Below are 22,877 nucleotides of genomic sequence, written 5' to 3'. Positions count from 1 at the left end.
ACATTTAGATTCTCCCGTGTCACTTTTTAAGATCCTTTTTCATTGGCTCTGTGCCCTCAGCGTTCTGGGATCAAATCCCAGAGCAGAGAAGAATCCCTGAGAGATTTGATCAAGGCCAGGCCGATCTGAAGTCGTAAATATGAAACACGTTTGATGTTTTCAGGGCTTCCCCCATGATCTTTCCAGTAGGTGTTTGAGAGCCATGAACTCTCATCAGTGGTGGACGAAGTACTAAAAAAATAAGTATAAAAATGTAATAAAAGTTGAGATAGTGTAAAATATTACTCCAGTAAAAATAGAAGTACTCCCTCTAAACTTAGACTTGAGTAAAAGTATAAAAGTACTTGGCTTTCAATGTACTTAAGAATCAAAAGTAAAAGTAATTTGGTGTAATGTAATTCCTCTGAATACTCAGGGGCCAAGCGCAGAGAGACACACACGTGCGCACAATCACATTCACGCGCGCAGGTGGCACGCGCAGGCAAACGCACACACAAACACACACTGCATGCTGCAAGGGAACGAAAGTCAACAAAATAATGATACTCAGGTAAGGTACAGATACGCAAAAAAGTTACTTAAATACTGTAACGAATGACTTGTTCTTCGTTACTGTCCATCACTGACTCATAGACACTAAAGCACTTCTGAATCCTGCTGGGATTCATGTATCCGTCAGACAGCATCTGAAGACTGGAATGGTCAGAAACATTTCCAAACCGAACCAAGAAGCATTTACACACACACACACACAAGCACACACACACACACACACACACACACACACACACACACACACACACACACACACACACAGACACTTACACACACACTCAAGCCTACACACACACACACATACACAAATATAAAACACATAAAAAGACACACACACAAACAAACACTTACACTTACACAAACAACCACACACACAGACACAAACACACACACGCACACTCTTGATACAAAATCCTACAAAAAGTAGTTTATATAGTAGTGTGTGTGTGTGCGTGCCGTGTAGCCTTGCGTGTGCGGCCTTGCTATGTGTTTCTTTTCTCGTGGAGGTCAACAACCTCAATTCCATTTCTATGCCAAAGTCAACACTCTGGCAATTACGGGAACACAAATAAATTCAAGTAAATACCTATCTGTGAAATTTATGAATTTATGATTCAATGGTTTTATCTATTTTTTCGATAACAATATTTAAGACTCTTTTTCCTTTCTCCCTCTTGTGTTTAGAACATCTACACGGTCAGTTTCTCTAAGCCCGGCTACATGGAGCTGTCGGGACTCTCATTGGCTGTGGCCACGGAGATCAGCCTGTCGTTCAGCACTCAGACGGACACTGGGACCATCTTCTTGGCAGTTAGTGGTGCCGATCAGATTGATCAGAAGGTAGGGTATCAGTTATTGATGATAATTGATCACAAAATTGCTGTTTATATGACTCAATTAACCCTTGGAACATCTTTCAAATTAATAACACAAGTAACATGTTCCTACTAAGCTAACTGCTATTTCAGCAGGAACTCAATTAGACATGTGCAAGATTTGGCCTAATGTTATCGTTAGCATTAGGCAGCAAAACATCACTGGGGGTTGATCAAACATAACAGTTTTAAGGTTAATGTTAACAATTACAGACAAGATGATCAACAGGAGACTGTAGGAGATGATCCTCGCTAACGCTCAGCAGGCTTGATGAGCAATCCAAAAAAATACGCAATGAAATTTAAAGTCTTTTAAAGCTGAGCGAACGAAACACACGCTCCTTCTCCACCATGTGTGCATTGAGAAACGGTTTCCATCCCAATGCTGTGTAAGACGATGTTATTGCCTTGCTTTTGTTCCTCAGAGTGCAGGCCTGTTCAGTCCAAAGAGGAAGCGCCGGCAGTCGGGAGAGGTAGGTCCCATTCACACGCCCATGCACGCATAAGCGCACACGTTTATGTAGGCTAACTGAATTTCCATTAGTGCATATTAATGAGATTGGAATTTGTTGGCAACTTGGCTGATTGGATTGTCTTCAGGCCAAAACACTCGTTTTCACCCACACCCACATGTGCACACACATACACATTCACGCTCGTGCGCGCACACACGGATGAATGCGGCCACACACACACGAGGCCATGCATAGCTGAAATCTTAGTGTTCTCTTTTCTACGAAATAGCAACACTGCTTATTGCTATATAATACGGTGTGTCTATGTATCGTGTGTGTCTTTGTGAAGGTGTGTGTGTGTGTGTGTGTGTGTGTGTGTGTGTGTGTGTGTGTGTGTGTGTGTGTGCGTGTTTTTGCATGTGTGATAAGAGGACAAAGGTTATTCTGAGCTTATCCATCATCACTGATTATATTGCTGAATACATTTATTCTTACTAACTATGCTCGAGGGCTGTGTGTGTGTGTGTGTGTGTGTGTGTGTGTGTGTGTGTGTGTGTGTGTGTGTGTGTGTGTGTGTGTGTGTGTGTGTGTGTGTGTGTGTGTGTGTGTGTGTGTGTGTGTGTGGGGGGGAGAGAGGTCGGGTGTGTGTATCTTTGGGTGTTGGCTAGGCCAACATGGCAAGGCCATGAGGGTGTGGTTTTGATGGAGAGGGAGAATGGGAGAGACAGAGAGGGAGAGAGAAAGAGAGAGAGGTTAAACGAGGTTAAAAACACCATCAAGTCAACTTGGCCCTGACTAATGGATGTTTTAGAGGGGGACAGAGAAGATGGATAGGGAGGAGTGGACAGGGAGAGGAAGTGGAAGATAGTTTCATTCAAGGACTCAGAGCTAAAGAAGATCACACATTAAAAGGGGGGGAAAAAGATGAAAGAAAGTGAGGAAGGAAGGGGAGTGGGAATAAGGAAGGGAGGAAGGAAGGAAAGATGGGATAAAGGAAGGGAAGAAGGAACAGAGGAAGGAAGTAAGGATAGATGTGATATAGGAGGGGAAGAAGGAACGGAGGAAGAAAGGAAGGAAAGATAGGATAAAGGAGGGGGAGAAGGATGGGAGGATGGAAGGGAGGAAGCAAGGAAAGATGGGAGAAAGAAAGGAACAGTGGATTAAATCCTTAGGACGTCCACATGTGATCGTTTTTTGTTTAGTTATTATCCGTCGTGGTTGTCGCATTTTTCTCTCAAGAGCAAAAATACAATATCCACTGTTGGGAATAGGTCAGACTGAAGCAGCAAACGTTTCCTCATGAACCCATCCATTTCAGTTTCACACTGAGATACAGACAATGTACGCCAACGGCTTAACACAGTTGATCAATTCATCTCACTCAGTTTGAACCATTTCTATAAGAATATCATTTGTTGCTGTTCAATGTGTTTTGGGGTTATTGTCAATTTTGTGATCCACTTTGACTTTGCCATCTCCAGTCGTATCTGTGTAGACACACACTATTCATTGTACAACAACAATATGAAACAAATAAGGCTTCTCATCAATGTTTCCTGCGCTGGCTTTCAAAGATGGATTGAGCGAGGTCGTATTTTGTGTCTGCCAATACTTATGTTGTCAGGGTTGGAGAATATCTGTCAAAGTCCTCTTTCTCTCTTTTCAGAATGGCTCAATTTTGTGCTCAGAAATTTACATTTTAATGTGTCTTTAGAAAAAGTCATTTATTTATTTTTTCTATTTCTCATTCCCACTACTATTTTAGATTGGAAAAGTTTGTGCCGTAAGGTGAATTAATTTCCTGGTAAACACTACCTTTGTGTTTTCATGGAATGTATTTGACATTGTTAGGGTGCCAAAGTCAAAACCACACAACATCCAAATGTGGTGGTTCCATTTAGTTTTTTCGAGGAAAGTAACATCTTGGGACTAATATAAGAGCGTATTGGTTTTGTAATACACAGCAGCAGCGGACATGGAAAGAGAAACATCATTCATATCCATACACATTTCTTTTTAAATTATAGACTTCAAAAGGAAAAGAGGATTGGAAAGCATGAAGGGGAGAGGAGTGATGGTCTGTGTGTGTGTGTGTGTGTGTGTGTGTGTGCGTGTGCGTGTGCGTGTGTGTGTGTGTGTGTGTGTGTGTGCGTGCGTGCGTGCTAATGGCAGTGTGCTCATGGGTTTGTGTGCATGTGCAAATGTGTGTGTATATACAGTATAGCACGGCAGATTTGTATGTGTGTGTGTGTGTGTGTGTGTGTGGTCGTGTGTGTGCGTACATGTATTGTGTGTGTGTGTGTGTGTGTGTGCGCGATAGCACAGCATGAGACATGTTGTAGCTACATCTCGGTTCAATTTATCCCGCGACCTCAAATTGAAATTCCATTTTCAGGTGGTAAATTGTCTTCCACTTCGCCCTCTGGCACCCAGTGAATTAAAATTCAAATTAGCCTGACCCTGCAACCGTTGCTCCCTGGCACCTCAAACCACACACACACACACACACACACACACACACACACACACACACACACACACACACACACACACACACACACACACACACACACACACACACACACACACACACCTCTTTCTCTTCTCTCTCTCTCTCTTTCTCCTCTCTCTCTCACTTTTGTTCGACCACACCTGACTTGCTCTCTGCCCTCTCATCTCATCCCCCTTTATCCTCTCCTCTTCCTTCATTGCTTGTTATCCTCTCTCTCTCCTCTCTTTCTATTTCCATGCTCTTTCTTCTTTCTTTCTTTTCTTTTCTCTTTCTACAGCCATACAGTGGTCCTCTACTTGCTACATTGTTTCTCTCGCTCTTCTTACTCCTTTATTCGGTTCATAATTATTTCTATATTGGCATAGAATAGCATGAAGGGACAAAAAGGTTTTGCGAATCCATTATCTTGGTCGAATATATATATTTCTAAGTGGTTAATATATGTGTTGATACCCACTGTAAAAAAAAAATTGTATGAAATGCATGAAAATTGATTGCTCGATGTCAATACCTGGTTTACGTATCTCAAGGCCTTTTGACCGAGGTGACACACAGGTGTAGCTCATCAATCTAATCATGGCTGCGTTCCATTAACTGCCAGTGTGGCTAACACCAGTGCGTTAACCTCCCCTCGTATACGCTTCCAGCTGAAGGACACAAATGGAACGGAGCCGTAATGAATGTCACACGCTCCCGTGTGTTTATCGGTCTGTGACATTACATCCCCACGCCTCTACAAGCTGTGTTCCGTGTGTGTTCCCCACGCAGCCCTACCTGTCCGTCATGCTGAACAAGGGCTCCCTGGAGGTGCTGGTGTTCACCGGGAGCCACAACACGCGCCGGGTGGTGCGCCGCGCCGACCAGGGCGTCCTGCACGACGGCCGGGAGCACGCCCTCCGCATAGAGAGGCTGGCCGGCCGGTAGGGCCCTGTGTGTGTGTGTGTGTGTGTGTGTGTGTATGTGTATGTGTGTGTGTGTGTGTGTGTGTGTGTGTGTGTGTGTGTGTGTGTGTGTGTCTGTGTGTCTGTGTGTGTGTGTGTGTGTGTGGGTGCCTGCCTGCGTGCGTGCGTGCGTGCGTGCGTGCGTCTGTGTGTGTGTGCGTGTGTGTGTGTGTGTGTCCGTATCTTGGAAAACTGATGGCATTTCTAAATCAATTTTCCACTGACATTTAGTTACCAAGCAGGAGTTTTAATCTAAAGTGATTCATAAATGCGAACAATCAATGCCGACAATGAACCGGATCCAAATTTTGCCGCTTCAAAAAGGTCATATTGTTGCACAAATGTAAGAGTAAAAAACTTAAAACATAGTAATTCAGTTGTTAGTAATTAGGTAATATATATATATATGTATAAATGAATGTATACATATTAGAAGTGCATCCAGGCTCAGTATATCCAATGTCAGAGGGCATTCTAAACTCATCATAGAGTGTTCTAGGTTAAGATGAGCAGCGCTCCTCAGTCACTCATCTACCCTCTATTTGTATTTCTTACGTGTGCTTCCAGATCCTTCGCTGTGCAGGTGGACGAGGAGCCCAAGAGGGAGGCGGCTCTTCCCAACGACCAGCCAATCAGCTTGCGGCGCGTGTTCCTGGGCGGCATTCCCGCCGCGGTGGAGCTGAGCTCCAACCGGGCCAATGTTCCCTTCCAGGGCTGCATCTGGAACCTCATGGTCAACAATGTGTACGTTAACATCCAGCTCACATCCGCCTTCCTCACTGGTCGGCCATCTTGAATTGAAAATGGCGTGCACTCAATTAGCTTATCGAACTTTCTAGCGTTTTCCAGCGGTCCGTCTGTACACATGTCCGTGTGTTGGTGTTGTCAGAACCACGCCCTGGATTAGACTGTGTGTAACAGGATGAGGACACCAGAGGCGTGGCTGTGTATACTAACTCTGATGTAGAGGTGCTTAGAGACGCCAACGACACCTTAATGTGTCGGCAGAGGGTCTAATTTATAGGGGGGCATGGGGGTGGAAGAATCAAGGGGATCTTTAAAGCACACACACACAAACACACACACACACACACACACACACACACACAGCAGTCCCCACAGCAGTAATACACCGTAGGACGGTAGTGAGCCAATTTGCCGTGATTTATGGTATTTTAGAATAGCGCACGATGAATAAATAACCAGGGTGCTATTTCTGCGAGCAAAAACAATTCTGAAATGTCATAATCCCCCCGACTCCCCCCCCCCCCTCCCCCCCGCAGGCTGTCCGACTTCTCCCAGCCCGCGTCCTTCGAGAACGCCCACATCGGCCGCTGCCCCAGGCTGGCCCCGGCCCCGCCCCAGACACCCCTCCTGCCCCCAGAGGTGGAGGGGACCCCGGGGCCCCAGACGGCCCCCGCCACCCCGTCTCCGGGCCCCCCCGTTGTCGTAAGGAAGCACATGAGCACTTCTGACTGGGGGCTGAAGCACCTACTACTGTCTCATCAGTCACCTCTGGGGAGCGGGGGGGGGGGGGGGGGGGGGGGGGGGGGGGGGTTATAACAATGATAACGGTCTCAAAGCACTGGATGATGATGATGGCTCTCATATAATAGCAATGTCCCGTACACACACACACACACACACACACACACTAATACTCCACCAACATAATCTCCTTTTTACTGACTCCCGCACCACACGTACACACACACACACACACACACACACACACACACACACACACACACACACACACACAGACACACACACACACACACACACACACGCACACACACAGAGTCCCGGGCTGATAGCCTCCTATTTGGCTGTGATATAGTGCGGCGGTGGCCTCGCTCTGTTAGCTTAGCGCTCCGTCACACTGCGGTTGTACAGGCCATTAGCTGTGCTTTATGGTGCCTTCAGCCTTGTGCCACCACCGGGGTCCCACCCCCTCGCGCAGTGCGGTGCCACGGGGCCGCGCTAGGCTAACTCTTTGCGGCGCCGCTTAATGCGTTAATAACTCTCCGGGTTAGCATTCAGAGGGGAGAGCTACGTAGGGCCAGGCGGCGGTTAGGGCCGTTCAGCTGCAGGGCCAGGACACCGACGGGTAGGGGGGAGGAGCGGGTGGCGGAGGGGCTGTACGTCACGCGCTCTTTGCCCTGTGGCGCCCGTGGGGCTAGCGTGGGTGAGCCGCGGCGCTGCACCTCTGGAAGGCTGTTGTGGTTGTGCGAGCGTCACTGATCCATAGACCCTGAGTTAGCGCTAAGCCCTGCTGCCTCATAAGCACTTCTGCTGGGCTTTTATTATTATTGTTTAATGGGCGTCGTAAACAGGGCTGACATTAAACAACCTGATGTATGGCCACGTGTCTTAGCACGGGGTACAGGAGGACACCGGGCAAGGCCGCCTCCATTCATTAAAACCAGCTCCACCATTATCGATTACTGCTCATATTGATACAGAAGGAGTGCACCAATACCCTTTATCCCGTCCCTCAGCGACCACTGTAGGACCCAATAATGAAACAAATACATAAAGATGACATATCCAAGAGACCAAATCCTCAAAGTGAGTTCCAACCATCTGGGTTTAAGTGTTGCTCTCTGATCTGACCGCCCTTTCCATCACTACTTTGTGATCATCTGCACGATTCACATTCTCAGAACGCTGAAACCTGTGGCCAGTCTGATGTATGCTGTTGCTCCCCTCTGAATTGAATCTTCTGCCCCTCCCCCCATAGGAGGCCCCACCCCCGGACACTGAACTTGCAGTCCCTCCCACCACCACCCCGGAGCCTGACACGGTACACGCGCACACACACACACACACACACACACACACACACACACACACACACACACAAACAAAGCATCATACCTCCTTAGTGGGGTGTTGTTCATGAGGATCTGTGTTTAAAGCATTATTCTGGATCTTGTGTGAACCCACCAGGTAGCCTGCTAGCTTTATGTATGTTAAGGTGCAGCCACTACTCAACCTTCTCTTATTAAGACGGAGGCCATACTTGGCACACTCACTCTCTCCCTTTTTCTCACTCACTCAATCATTCACACACACACATACACAAAAAACTCTGTGCCTGCTCATGCTTTTGCAACAAAGCCATCTGAATAGCTTGTGACTCTGAATGGAGAAGCATCTCCCTATTGTTGACTGAATGGAAAGACGCTTTGACAGGATGGCAGAGGGACAGAGAGGGAGAGTGGGGGAGACAGACACAGAGCGGGAGAGGGACAAAGAGAGACTGAGGTATAGAGGCGCAGAAAGACCGGATGGCAGAGGGACAGACAGAGAGAGATGAGGAGAGAGAGAAAGAGAGAGAGGGAGAGTGACACAGAAAGAGAGTGAGGCAGACAGAGAGAAAGAGAGAGAGAGAGGAGGAGATTAGGAGAGAGGGAGGCAGAAAGAGAGGGGGGAGCCAAAGAAAGAGACACAGAGACAAAGAGAGAGGGACAGAGAAATGGAGAAAGGAGGACGATGCAAACGGGGACAAGAGGCAAATATATCAGCAACAGAGAGAGGGAGATAATGAAAGAGAGAGATGAGAAAATATATTCTTAGATGGAGCGAGGCCTGTCCATTTTGTCGGTTTAATGGACGGACATGCTTGGGATTCAGTGTCAGGGTAGATGTAATACATGTCCCATATCTGTTACTACAGAAGAGCAGAGGAAGGAATGAGAGGTGGCGAAAAGAAGGCGCTAAGGGAAATTAAAATTAATCAAGTCAGAGAAAAGAAAGGCGAAACAAATAAAAACATCTAGATCTTGTAGGAAATGACAAATGAATATTTCGATTGGAAATGGTCAGATAATGAAGGATGTGCTTTTTTATAATGTGGTCCATTATGTTTTAACATTTATTTTCTTTCAATTTTATGTATTTCATCACATCAAAAAAAATCGATGAATCATTATTCATAGATCATATCCAAAAAGGCTGCATGTTTGTGTCAACACTGACACCTCCTGGCCAACTTGTGAACTGCACCCTATACTCCGCACAGCTGGCCCATGCTAAATAATCAGTGACCACTGTAGTGTAGTCTGATGGCTGATGAACGATGAATTAAGTAGCTGAATTACAGTGATTGGTGCGGGGGAAATGTTTAAATCATTTATTTAGTTGCACATGCACTTGAGCAGGCAGCAGTGGGACGTGGGACAGAGGAAAGGAATTCAATGACAGACATGGATGTGCATTTACAAACCAAGCCCACCAATGGATCTGGCATGTACTTGCATGACTTTGTAAGCGTTCACATTGACACATTAACGCCACAACATAACACCCTATCCGTCGCTACGGCGGGCGATTGACATGTGTGACGACCAATACCGATGGCGGGCGGGCCAAAGGGGAGGACTTCTCCCCGTGGCGTCGGCTTCGACTGACGTGTTGTTGTGGTTGTTTCCATGGCGCCCAGGACTCGTGTGGGCCGGGCGCCGCCCCAGCCGCCCTGGAGAAGGCGTACCAGTTCGGACTCACCAAGAACAGCCACATGACGTTCGCCTTCGATGACACCAAAGTCCGAGAGAGGTGAGGGCGTCCCCCCATGAAGACCTCCTGGTCCACCCGTGCTGACAGTATAAGCCATGTGTCGCCCACTTTAAGAGGCAGGGGTTAAAGCCCAGCCCGGTACTGATAGTGTGCTGGTATTTAATCAAAGGGCTGTTTGTAACCAGGCCTTACATGCACGGCATCTGATGGAGACATGTTGGAGAGCAAGAAATATTAATGAATAAATGTGCCTGCTTGAACGCACGCACGCACGCATTTACCCACGCACTCACACACACACACACACACACACACACACACACACACACACACACACACACACAATGTATATGCACACATACATTCACACACGCACACACATGCAAGCACGCACACATTTACACAGGCACACACACACACACACACACACACATACATTCACACACTCCTCCACACACACACTCACCCATACATTCACACACTCCTACACACAGGGGTCTGAAGAAGTACACATGAATGGTTGAGACTCATGTTCTATAAATGAGAAGGTGTTAAATAAGTGAAGGTCTTCCCCTGCCATCGGAAGCGATATAGATAGATAGAGACTTTATTGTCATTGCACATGTCACAAGTACAGAGCAACGAAAATGACCTGTTAAATCCCATTCCAAGAAACATAAAAAGACAGTGTAGGGAGACAGGACGGAGTGACTGTCGGGACGCATGCGCCCCCTTATTATTAGATAAGAAAAGGGAAACGAGGGGAAAGAAAGATCATTCCCAAACTATGTTCCTCTAAGGGCGGCACAGTGTAGGGATTAGGAAAAAAACACCTCAACACGTAAGCAACATATTAAAAACATCACAAACACATGTGGGAGGGGGGAAGGGTGTCGGGGAGGGGAGGTCTCCCAGCTCAGACACCGGGGGGGGACGCAGCCAGCAGGCGCGTTGCATCACTCGCGGCATACTGTACTGTAGAGAGGGATGGAGAGGGGGGGGGGAGTCCAGAAGGCCTTGAGTCCAGGGGGTGTGTGTGTGTGTGTGTGTGTGTGTGTGTGTGTGTGTGTGTGTGTGTGTGTGTGTGTGTGTGTGTGTGTGTGTGTGTGTGTGTGTGTGTGTGTGTGTGTGTGTGAGCCCAAGGACTCCCATCTCCACCCAGACTCTACAGTGTCTCTGCCGTCTGAGGCTGGTGACGAGGACATGACCGTTGCCGTGGAGACGACCACGAAAAGTTTTGATCTAGAGACAAAGTTCACGGGAGGAGGAGGGTTACTGCTACTCACTGACTGACAGTAAGATTAATGACCTCCAGATGGGAGCTACGCTGTGAAGACTCCCAATAACTAGATCATATTCTCTCCCTCTGCCTCTAATGGTCTGCTACTAGCATTGTAGCGCAACCACATTAGCATGTTTGTCAGACAATCTTGAACTATTAAAAAACAAAGAATAACTTTCATTCTTCTATGAGTCTTGGTCGTGTCACTTGTTGGAGACCGATCACGTTGGAGAGCTGGACCAACCAATAACGTCATAGCAGAGTGCATTCCATGCTAAACCATAGGTGTATAAAGTAACCAAAGAACTGGCTAACATACACTGACAACCTGCTTACACTGCCGACACCGCACGAAAGCAGAAGAATGAGATTTTTGATATTGAAGCTGATCAGGCCAAGAAAAAACAAATATTCAGTATATATATATCGCAAATTTGATTGAATTGACAATATTTTCCCCCAATCATCCAGCTGGGCAACTACTTATGTCTGTGACAAATTCGTTTTACAACTATGTTTGTTTATTCAGTTTTACCGGGACAAACCACTATGTCAAGAGTTTACTCATGCAGATGTGATGCAAGAAGATTATCACTAAAACGGCCTGACATTTATGCCGGGAAGTCCCAATCACAGGCATTAATGGGCGGTGCTTTTATAAGCCAATAGCCATCCACCTGCGGCTGATGCTTCATGTTAGTAGAGCCCCAGCTTTAGCCCTATCCCCAGCAAGGTGGGAGCAGTTTAGTAACCAGGCCAATCGGAACCACCTTTCCCAATTTCAAAAGAGCTGAGCTCTTTTGATATATTTCATATATTTAAGACCACAATCCATCATGGTTTTGCCTACTGTTAATCTATTCTGTGTGCGTGTACGCTCGTGCGTGCGTGTGTGTGTGTGTGTGTGTGTGTGTGTGTGTGTGTGTGTGTGTGTGTGTGTGTGTGTGTGTGTGTGTGTGTGTGTGTGCGTGTGTGCATGTGCGTGTGTGTGTGTGTGTTCCCCAGGCTGATCATGGAGTTTGAGCTGAGGACCACAGAGGACTCTGGGCTGGTTCTGTACATGGCCAGGATCAACCACGCAGACTTTGTCACCATACAGGTGAGGGTCAGGTGACCGGGTACCTGGCCTCCCCCGGGTCCTCAGGTCAACCCATCAGCATACAGTGTGTCCATTCAAATCTATGACATGTACAGTAGAATGAACAGTTACTATCGTGATTACCTCAGCCTAATGACCAGCGTATCGCTTCTACAGTGGACTGACGTAATCATGTGTTCATACATTATTGATCATGAATCAGCTCACCTATCATACTCCTCTAACACACTATAAGATGACACATAAAGGGCTGACCTGAGTCCTGGCTCCTGTGTCTCTGCAGATCAAGGAGGGCCAGGTGTGTCTGGGCTACGACCTGGGCCACGGCAACACCTCCGGGTGCATCCCCTTCTCCGTCAACGACGGCAACTGGCACAAGGTGCGTCGGCACACCCCACCCCGGTTTCCTCACCCCCTCGCCCTCCCACCCCCTCGCCCTCTCACCCGTCTGCTCTTCTGGAGCGCCGGGCCTTTCCTCCTCAGCGCTTTGCTGAGCTAAAGGCGTTCCCATCCGTCAGGCTCAGCGTTATTACGGCGCCATCGCTCTCGCCCCGGCCTTCCCGTCATAGAAGCCCGCTTCATATCCTCGTGTTTTCGCCGGAGACTCTGGCTTCCAGGCGAACGTAACGTGACGAATGGGCGGAGAGTGAGCGCGGAACGAGCGCGTTCGCAATAAGCCCTGACATCATCGTAAGCGATGGCGGTTAAATGTGCTGTATTTCTAAACGCGCCGTTGACCGAGTGTTTGTTCGGCAGAGTTTGGGCATTTGTTCTAGAAGTGCGTGCATAGTCGTTTCCTAATTGTCCTTTTATTCTGTTGACACGGTGTGATTGAGTGACCCCCGGACAGCCAGTTGTCGTTTCCATTATCCATACCGTTGCTCTCATCCTCTCGCTGTGTTCCCCCTCAGTGCCTCGTATTTCTCTCTCTCATTTTCCCTCCCTGTGGTCACAGATCCGTCTGAACCGGAACAAGCAGAGAGCCGTCCTGATGGTGGACGGACGCTACAGCAAACAGATGATCAGCCCCAAGAAGGTCTGCCTCGCTCAGTATCTACCTCGCCATCTCTATCACTCTCTCCAGCTCTATCTCTCTCTCCCTTTCTCTCTCTCTCTCTCTCTCTCTCTCTCTCTCTCTCTCTCTCTCTCTCTCTCCCTTTCTCGCTCTCTCTAGCCCTTCTATCTCCCTCTCTCCTTCTCAATCTCTTTCTATCTCTGTCCCTCCTTCCCTCTCCCTACCTCTTTCTCTGCCTCTTTCTCTCTGGCTTTGTCTCTTTCTCCCCCTCTCTAGATCTTCTAACTCTCTCACTCCCTCTCCCTCTCCCTCCCCCTCTCTCTCTCTCCCCCCCTCTCCCCCTCACTCTCACTCTCACTCTCACTCTCTCTCTCTCTCTCTCTCTCTCTCTCTCTCTCTCTCTCTCTCTCTCTCTCTCTCTCACACACAGACACACTCTCCAGCTACAGAGATAATTGCACTGGTGGAATATTGCGTAGTCTACTCTGTCGGTGAGAGCATCATGGTATAGCCTCTGTGGTGGTGTGGTGTGTTTGACTCTCCCCCCTCCTCTGCAGGCTGACCTCCTGGATGTGGTGGGACTCCTGTATGTGGGCGGGCTGCCGCAAAACTACACCAGCAAGAGGATAGGACCGGTAAATACAGCTCCCACACACACGCACACTCTCTCACACACACACACACACGCACACACACACGCACACACGCACGCACGCACGCACGCACGCACGCACTCACGCACTCACACAAACAATGAAATTGAAAATCTAAGATGTTTGTGTGACTTAACAAATATCCTTGTGTCTGTAGATTCTCTACAGTATCAACGGCTGTATCCGGAACTTCAAAATGGTGGGAGGACCCATCAGTAGTGCTGCAGGTATGTTTTCTTCTATTAACTATTGTTAATTATAAGCTGCTTCTTTGTTTCTTAATAAACTCATTGCTCTCTCTCTCTCTCTCTCTCTCTCTCTCTCTCTCTCTCTCTCTCTCTCTCTCTCTCTCTCTCTCTCTCTCTCTCTCTCTCTCTCTCTCTCTCTCTCTCTCTCTCTCTCTCTCTCTCTCTCTCTCTCTCTCTCTCCCCCCTCCAGGTCGTCTTGGAGACTTCAACCTTGACATGGCGTCGCCCAACTCCACACACATGGTGGGAAGATGCTTCGTAGCCACGGAGACGGGCACCTACTTTGACGGCACAGGCTACCTTAAAGCAGGTGAGAACATGCCGAACTCAACGGCCACGCAGTCAACACACACACACACACACGCACTCACCTTTCTAGCCTTTCAATCTCTCTGGTAAAGCACTAATTTTAAACCAGATTTTTTTCATGGGTAATATGTAATTCATGTTAACATGAATGTGAAATGTGTTCAACTTTGGGCACAAAGTGCAGATAAGTGCTGCTGGTCCATGTCATCATGGGCTAGGCAGCCAATGGAATGGCTGTCTGCTGCCCCAGTACTGACTGTGTGTGCGTCCCTCCAGTGTCTACCTACCGGGTGGGTCTGGACGTGTCCGTGGCGCTGGAGTTCAGGACCAGCCGGACCAACGGGGTCCTTCTGGCTATCAGTAACCAGGGCAACGACGGGCTGGGCCTGGAGATCAGCCAGGGCAAGGTACACAACACACACACACACACAAACACACACACACACACACACATACACACTGACACACTGACACACAGACACACACACACACAGACAAACACACACAGATACACACACACAGAGACATACAGACACACACACAGACACACACACACACTAACAAACACAGATTCACTCACTCACTCTCTCACACACGTATGCGTTTGTTTTCAAACCCAACCCCCGACGTGTCTCTGGCCCCCCGTGCCACCAGGTCCTGTTCCACGTGGACAACGGCGCCGGGCGCATCACGGCCGAGCACGCCGACCCCGGGGGGGCGGGGCTCTGTGACGGCCAGTGGCACGCGGTGGTGGCCCACAAGCTGCGGCACCGGCTGGAGCTGGAGGTGGACGGCTGGAAGAGCCAGGCCGAGAGCCCCCACACGCGCTCCAACACCTGCGACACCAACGACCCCGTCTACGTGGGGGGGTACCCCAGTACGTAGAGACACGCACGCACGCGCACACACACGCACGCACGCACGCACGCACGCACACACACACACAGATGTATACAGACATACACAAAGACGTATATGTAGACACACATATAAACATACAGTCACACACTCATATACACACACACTCTCAAATGTATACATACACACAAAAACAAGCATGTATATATGTACACACAAATATATACAAACGCACACATGAACCCACAGTTTAACACACGCATATATACATAAAGACGCAGACATACGATTATACACACACACACACACACATATATGCACGCACATGAAGACACAGACATAACACACACACACTCGAGACACGCACAGAAGGCAGAAGGATGGATCACGCGGGATTAATACATATTGATCCTCTGTGACGTGGAGGTGGGGGGAGGGGTCATTCGAGTATGCCGAGGTCACCTGATGACATGTGCAGGACTTCCTTTGAACTCTCTCCCCCCCTCTCCCTCCCCCTCCCCCCCCCCCTCCAGGCGGTGTGCGGCAGGCCGCTCTCTCCACCTCCACCTCCTTCCGGGGCTGCATGCGCAACCTCAGGATCACCAAGGCATCCCGGACCATGGAGGTGCACTTCAACAAGGCGCTGGAGATCAGGGGCGTCCAGCCACTGTCCTGCCCCGCCGTGGCGGCCTGAGCTCCCCCCCACCCCCCCTCTCTACCCCCACCTCCCTCAAACTACCCCCCCACCCCCCCTCTCTACCCCCACCACCCTCAATCTACCCCCCACCACCCCTCTCTACCCCCCACCCCCCCTCCTCCCCACGCTTTACCCTCCCCTCCTACTCCCTGCTTCCCTGCAGGCTCCTGCTCCTCCTCTCTGGAAGACGCTCTTGTATGTCGGTCGCACAGCGTGTTTCAATGGGTTTCAATGGGTTTCAATGGGTTTCAATGGGTTTCAATGGGTTTCAATGTGTTTCACTGGGTTTCAATGTGTTTCAATGGGTTTCAACGGGTTTCAATGGGTTTCAACGTGTTTTCAATGTGTTTCGACATGAGTTTCTTCACCTTGCTAAATGTGTTGCTTTTGTGTTGTTAACGGACCCCCTGTGGAGGAAGCGTTGCGCGTGAGCGATGTTTCTTAGGTTGTGTTGGCGAAAAGAAAACATATTGTGTTTGGTACTGTTGCACTTAAAAAGAGGAAAAGAAAACATTGTATTTGGTACTGCTGCACTTACAAAAGGAGAAAAGAAAACATTGTATTTGGTACTGCTGCACTTAAAAAGAGGAAAAGAAAACATTGTATTTGGTACTGCTGCACTTAAAAAAGGAGAAAAGAAAACATTGTGTTTGGTACTGCTGCACTTAAAAAAGGAGAAAAGAAAACACGCACACAAAGACACACAGATAGTCTTAGGAGCCTATGCTGCTCCCCGGTACTGAACTTCTGCATACAGTGCCTCCATATGGCTGTGAAACCCCTATGGCTCCCTTAACACACGCCCTCCTTCTCCCGCTCCACCGGTTCAACAGAGTCCGCAAGGAGCTCCCTGATGGTCTCAGAACGTTTGCATGGTGTGGTTAAATATATGTAATCTGTTGTTTCTGCAGAAATATATTTCTGTTAGCATCAAACTACTGGTCCTGCGTCTGTCTCTTTGCTTGTCTTTTCTTTACTTTAATTGCAGGGCATACACATTGTATAATGTATGATTGTACATTATCCGTAACATATATGAAGGAAGGCAATGCTCTAACCACTAAACCACATTGCATTAAAAACTTGACCCTAAATATCGAGTTTATTTTCCTCTCCTATCGTTTATCCTGCAATATGAATGACAGGCTTTAGAATTGCTACGTCAATGTTTACCTAAGGATGGACCCGATAGATGGAGATGCTCCTGGACCTGCTCACGAGTCACGACTATCTTTGGCGACCTACCTGAGCAATGCACACCAAGTATTGATACGTAATACTGATATTGTCCACTAGATGGCAGTATTAGAAGTCCATCAGAATCTGCAGTAAGAAAGGAATAAAATCAGAAGACTGCAAAAGGACGATGATTACGCAAATTGTAGCCTATGTTACTAATTATTAAAACAAACAATTATAGTTAAAGCAAAATTAAATAGTTCCAAGTATATCACCAATGTGTCCATAATATAATATCCATTTATCATTGATTGCATAGACCAAAACTGTCCAAATTACTTATGTTCTTTAGCTCCTATATATGCACTTTATTTTTTACTAAGAGTTTCCCATCATTTTTTTATTTTATTTTATCTCTGACTAATGTGAAAGTTGATTCAATAGACATCATGACCAAAAATGTGTAAGTAAAATTCACCATAAGTCGCCTACTTATCACATTTACGCACTAACTCTTGTTTACGCACTTTAATCATATTACCACAAGGTGGCGCCGTGCAACAGGATAATATTCAGCGTTTATATCTAACCGTTAATCTATCTATCCAGTAATTATATTACATCATGACATAACTTGTAATCAAATAGGGTTCTTCAAGATGGTCCGTTTTGTAAAAATATTAACATAAGTGGCCATAAGGTGGGGTGATATGTAGGGAGTGCTTTTCCCAAAAGAAAAAATACTATTGGCGTATGATGAGGTGGTCGAAGAAAGTCTAATCGTGACCAGATTTTTTAGACAAAATCCGGGTACATTTTCGGTCCGAGGCGTAAAAACCTCCAATACATTTAGTGTTTTTGTCTTTGAAAAACTAAAACGGGGACACTGCCCTTACCATCCATGAAGCAGTTTCTCTCACACTAAATTCTCCTAAATTGCAAAGGAATTGATGACCATTTAGTTTTTCTTTCTCTGATCAAAGTAGCTGAGATCAAGAACATCCATAGAATCAGCTGTAATAAACAGGGATCAGCCAGACACTTCACCCAAACTAAGGCCTCCTCCTTACACCATATGATCACAAGATTTAGGGAGACTTTTATGGAAAATGCCACAGTTCATGTTGAAGGGCATATGATTCTAAGTTGGTTTAATCCATTTTCCCTTAATGTTGGTTGAAAATAGCAAACAACTACAACCTGGCATGATATGTCACCTTTTGTTGTACAACATATGTCTTATTGTGAATGGTCCCTAACTTGAAATAATTAAATTAAATTGAAGGCCAGAATACCTTACACCTGACTTACCTAACCCAATGTATTATGCGTGGGCAGCAGAGTAATGAGGAGGGTGGGACATTTCTCATGCCATGCACCGATTTATCTTTAGTCAATTTAATTAATTTACATGTAAAAGTGGGTGTGAAACACCAACTGGTTGAATAGATGCATGAATGCCATACAATAATTGCGTAAATGTAGCTACCTCTCGCGAAGGGAAAATATTCTACCTCGCAGTCGCAGCTATTCCACCAATCAAAATACCAGAAATATGGGCATTTTAGACGGGCATTCTCTGGGCTGATCGCCACTGGTTCTGGCTGGCTTTAGCCTGTGCAATTAGGCGCGCAACTATACGTGTCGTTTTCAACATTTGTTTTTTATTTCTTTCCTTTGTTACAATTTCGGATCTTTCAGTCAGAGTGAAAACCGGGGACATTTCCGGGGACAGCAGTAGTCGGGGACAGGTCACTGAAAACTCGGATTGTCCCCGGAAACCGGGGACGTCTGGTCATGACTAAACCACTTCATAAGCATGTTAAGGGTGCACTGATGTATCGGTCACCATGACAATTTGGAAGCCAATTAAGTTTAAGTTCTGGTCTTGCAGCATATGTAACTAATTACACATCTAGAAGAGCAGGTTGGATGGCTGGCTGCACCAGATCATAATAGTATATTTGACTTCATTTATTTATATTCAGTTAAAAAACTAGTTACATATCTTGTAGGAGGGTACGTTTGTGTATATTTCAGTATCAGAATTGTGTGTGTGTGCGTGTGTGTGTGTGTGTGTGTGTGTGTGTGTGTGTGTGTGTGTGTGTGTGTGTGTGTGTGTGTGTGTGTGTGTGTGTGTGTGTGTGTGTGTGTGTGTGTGCGTATATTTTAGTATCAGAATAGACTGTGTGTGTCTGTTTTGAGATAATTGTGTGTGTATATTTCAGTATCAGAATTAGGATGTAATGGAATCAGTGTGGTTGGAAGTCATCGTGTGCGACGATGAACAGAACAACAGATGCCCCTCTTTGAACATGACCCTTTATTGTCACAGCGTCCTGTCACACAGGCAGTGGAAATCAAACCCGCAGCCCGCCCAACGGCGTCTGAGCGGGCGTAGGGTGGAATGTCTCGGAGAACAACAGTATCACCTCGACCCCAACGAGTAGACAATACATGTTGTGTTTAATTGTGCAGTATTCACTGTGCTACTGTAATCAGCGATTATGATCATTGAAATAAAAAGGCCAATACATTTACAGCTAGCTGGATCTGGACAAAAAAAAAGAGTGGTATAGTGTGTGAGCGTGCATTTTGAAGTAAATAGATGCAGCACAGAGATTATCTTCTTTTCTGCCAATTCTTCAAGTCACATGATGTTACTTTTAAGGCCTAGTTGCCAAGAAAGTTGGTGTATTTTAGTACTGCGATACACATCACATCTGAAGAGCCGCAAGAGGCAGACTGGCTTGGTCGTGCTTTAAGATATGAAACAAAATAAAAATGTGACCAACGATTTTTGGAATGCAAACAGTTCAGTGGGGAGTGTTTTAGTGCCAACATGCTGCACCCCACTCCCTACACACCCATGCCTCTGGTACCCATGTACACTGTCCAGCTCAAAGAAAGATCTCTAGCCCCGTGGATGAACCTATTATCCCCGGTTCCTATGAGGTGTTGGAGGAGGCTCCTCCTCTTGTGGTTGGGAGCAGTGGAAGGGCTCTGTGGGATCGTGTTGGTCCAGGAGGTTTTCTGCTTGGTTTCTGAATAAGACCCCGCTCATGAGGCAGTCAGGGGTTTGTTTAGGGTGACGCATAATCCTTCTATTCTGGGATGGGGGGTTGGGGGGGTGCCGCTGTCCTTGCGTTCAGTCCCTAGGTGACTCATTGCATGCTGTCACCTTAGCGGCCCCGACCTAAGGGCCAATTCAATTCTAAAGGGGTGTGTTGTGCTGGATGGTGTTGGAGGCAGGTTGAGGGTTAGGGGCTGAGTCCTCTCAGGCGGTGCTGGCCCCACCTCTAGGTGCAGGGGGGGGGGTCTCATCAGGACGACTGCATCAGGCCCGTCAGCCGCTTGCCCGTCAGAGACTTGCCCTGAAAGATTTAATAAATGCAAAAGTAACTAAATGTGTTATTAATAGTAGGGGGGGGGGGGTGAAACTTAATGCAAGCCAGACTATAAAGAAAATAGAACAATGATACGCAAGAATGTGTAGTTCTCTCACTTCAAGAAACAATAATGAATGACTTCTACCTATTCTTCACAGAGTATTTATTGAATAGAGTTATCATTTGGGGGATTATGATCACACCATTTTCACTGACTCTATTCTTAACGATTGTGTCTTGGTGTGAGCTGCTATAACACGGTATAAAGCACCTTTCTATCTAGCTAAGCTGAGGGGAGGGCCATGGCGCAGTACCGGTACTCACCACACTGCGGGTGAACTTCTCCAGGGAGGTGCGTCTGCCCTGCTCCGCCTCAGGCTGACCCCGGAGCCACACAGGGGAGGAGGAGGGAGGGAGGGAGGGAGAGGGGACAGTGAACAAGAGCTGAACCGTTTCTGGCCACGTGACTACACGGGCATTGAGTGAAACCGTTTGTTTGCACGCTTACTCGCATCTCCACCGTACGCATACAACACACGCTCACACACACACACACACGCACATACACACACAACACACGCTCTCACTGAGGCACGTGCGGGCGTGGGACTACATTGGAGCAGTGACACACACACACACACACACACACACACACACACACACACACACACACACACACACACACACACACACACAGGCACACACACACACACGTGTACCTTCTTCCTGGTAATCAGAAGGTCCTGGTACGCATTGGAGCGTAGGAAGCGCGTGTAGCTGTCACTTTTCATCAGCTTGTAGATGTGGTCCTGAGATAGAGGGAGACACAGACCAAACGAGACGATAGATAAGAGAAAAGCCAAAAAGCTGAAGAAACGGGAAGATGTGTCTCAGTCAATATGTGGCTGTGTGGGTGTTATCATGCTAGCGAATAACTCTATGTGTGTATGTGTGTGTGTCTGTCTGTTTTGAACTAATTGTGTGTGCGTGTGTGTGTGTGTGTGTGTGTGTGTGTGTGTGTGTGTGTGTGTGTGTGTGTGTGTGTGTGTGTGTGTGTGTGTGTGTGTGTGTGTGTGTGTGTGTGTGTGTCTGTTTTGAAGTAATTGTGTGTGTGTGTGTGTGTGTGTGTGTGTGTGTGTGTGTGTGTGTGTGTGTGTGTGTGTGTGTGTGTGTGTGTGTGTGTGTGTGTGTGTGTGTGTGTGTGTGTGTGTGTGTGTGTGTGTGTATGCTAATGGTGTGTGAAACAGGGCACCACTGTAAACATGGTCGTCACTGGAGGAAGAAGCTACAGACACAAATTGTCGGAGATGAAAAATAGCAACATTATTTAATTCCTTTTTGAAACCTTGTCTCAGGAAGTTCACCAGCTCAATGCCCCACTTTCTTCTACGTTCGTAGACAGAAAGCTAAAGCTCCTGGGGGTTTAAAACAGGGTCTACCATTAGCTCTGCTTCTGTACTTTAGTCCACTGATTCATTTTAGCATAATTAATCCTCATTTCTTCAGCTTCCCTTGAATTCATACGTTGGTTGACAGAAGCATGTGTGGGCCTCGGTTGGCTTAAATGGAAACTAAAAAACCTCATTGAATAAGTACCGGCCCAATATCCAAATAATAAAGGCCTTCTCTTGCCAACATCTGGTGGATACTTTTTATATATTTGTGAGTGGGCATATGGCTGCTGGCTTCCTCTTCGCTGTCTCTTGCATAACCCAAAACAGCCAGTGTAACAATAATTGTACATACACCTTCATTTACCATAAATTAACATTTGTGAATATCCTAATAAGCATTAACTAATGTTAATTAACAGTTAACTAACGGCCTAGCTATCATTTACTATTCGTGTTCATGGTTCCTGAAAACTATGGTATTAATCCACACATTTTTGTAACAAATGCTAATTATTTTACATTTCTACTTAGTAATTACACATTGTAATGATTAACTACAAATTTAATTAATATCTGCATATATATTTCGATATCCGACATGTTTAAACGTGGGATCAGGATCCACAGCACTACGACGTAACCCCACTGCATCCCCATCTCGACCCACTAGATCCAGGCGTGGGGTCTCCTTCAAACAGGACCCCCCAGTGAGGCCCACCTGGGCGTCCTCGTAGCTGTAGCGGCCCGGGTCCTTCAGGTTGTGTCCGGTGCGCTCGTAGCTGTGGGAGTCCAGGTTGATGGTGCTGGGCGCGCCCTCCGCCAGGAACTCGGCCCAGATCTCCTGCGTGCGCTCGGCCACCTCCAGCAGGGGGCGCTGCTTGAGGTCCTGCACCGC

At 47.1% G+C, this 22,877-nt stretch overlaps 2 protein-coding genes across 7 annotated transcripts in view; one reads left to right on the top strand and one right to left on the bottom strand.

Moving 5' to 3' along the window:
- lama2 (laminin, alpha 2) overlaps positions 1–17,114 on the top strand; it is a 158,218-nt gene extending 141,104 nt beyond the window's left edge. For all 5 annotated transcript variants that reach the window (XM_030345512.1, XM_030345510.1, XM_030345509.1 and 2 more), the window contains 16 exons: positions 1,240–1,395; positions 1,856–1,903; positions 5,166–5,317; positions 5,906–6,082; positions 6,622–6,787; positions 8,082–8,144; positions 9,786–9,898; positions 12,147–12,240; positions 12,524–12,619; positions 13,196–13,276; positions 13,813–13,890; positions 14,066–14,135; positions 14,347–14,466; positions 14,742–14,872; positions 15,120–15,342; positions 15,857–17,114. In XM_030345512.1, the coding sequence (XP_030201372.1) occupies positions 1,240–1,395; positions 1,856–1,903; positions 5,166–5,317; positions 5,906–6,082; positions 6,622–6,787; positions 8,082–8,144; positions 9,786–9,898; positions 12,147–12,240; positions 12,524–12,619; positions 13,196–13,276; positions 13,813–13,890; positions 14,066–14,135; positions 14,347–14,466; positions 14,742–14,872; positions 15,120–15,342; positions 15,857–16,017 (1,929 nt within the window). In that variant the 3' untranslated portion in view covers positions 16,018–17,114. The remainder of the gene's footprint in view (positions 1–1,239; positions 1,396–1,855; positions 1,904–5,165; positions 5,318–5,905; positions 6,083–6,621; positions 6,788–8,081; positions 8,145–9,785; positions 9,899–12,146; positions 12,241–12,523; positions 12,620–13,195; positions 13,277–13,812; positions 13,891–14,065; positions 14,136–14,346; positions 14,467–14,741; positions 14,873–15,119; positions 15,343–15,856) is intronic.
- Positions 17,115–19,355: 2,241 nt separating this feature from the next.
- Positions 19,356–22,877, bottom strand: part of LOC115534750 (regulator of G-protein signaling 6) — a 58,082-nt gene continuing 54,560 nt past the window's right edge. For both annotated transcript variants that reach the window (XM_030345951.1, XM_030345950.1), the window contains exons 15-18: positions 22,701–22,877; positions 21,308–21,397; positions 20,913–20,966; positions 19,356–20,573 (exon numbers count right to left, since the gene is read on the bottom strand). The exon at positions 22,701–22,877 is cut by the window's right edge and continues 10 nt beyond it. In XM_030345951.1, the coding sequence (XP_030201811.1) occupies positions 20,523–20,573; positions 20,913–20,966; positions 21,308–21,397; positions 22,701–22,877 (372 nt within the window). In that variant the 3' untranslated portion in view covers positions 19,356–20,522. The remainder of the gene's footprint in view (positions 20,574–20,912; positions 20,967–21,307; positions 21,398–22,700) is intronic.

This window comes from Gadus morhua, chromosome 21 (assembly GCF_902167405.1).
Source record: "Gadus morhua chromosome 21, gadMor3.0, whole genome shotgun sequence".
NCBI lineage: Eukaryota > Metazoa > Chordata > Actinopteri > Gadiformes > Gadidae > Gadus > Gadus morhua.
Note: the sequence above shows the minus strand (reverse complement) of the source record. Positions and strands in the feature narration are given on the sequence as shown.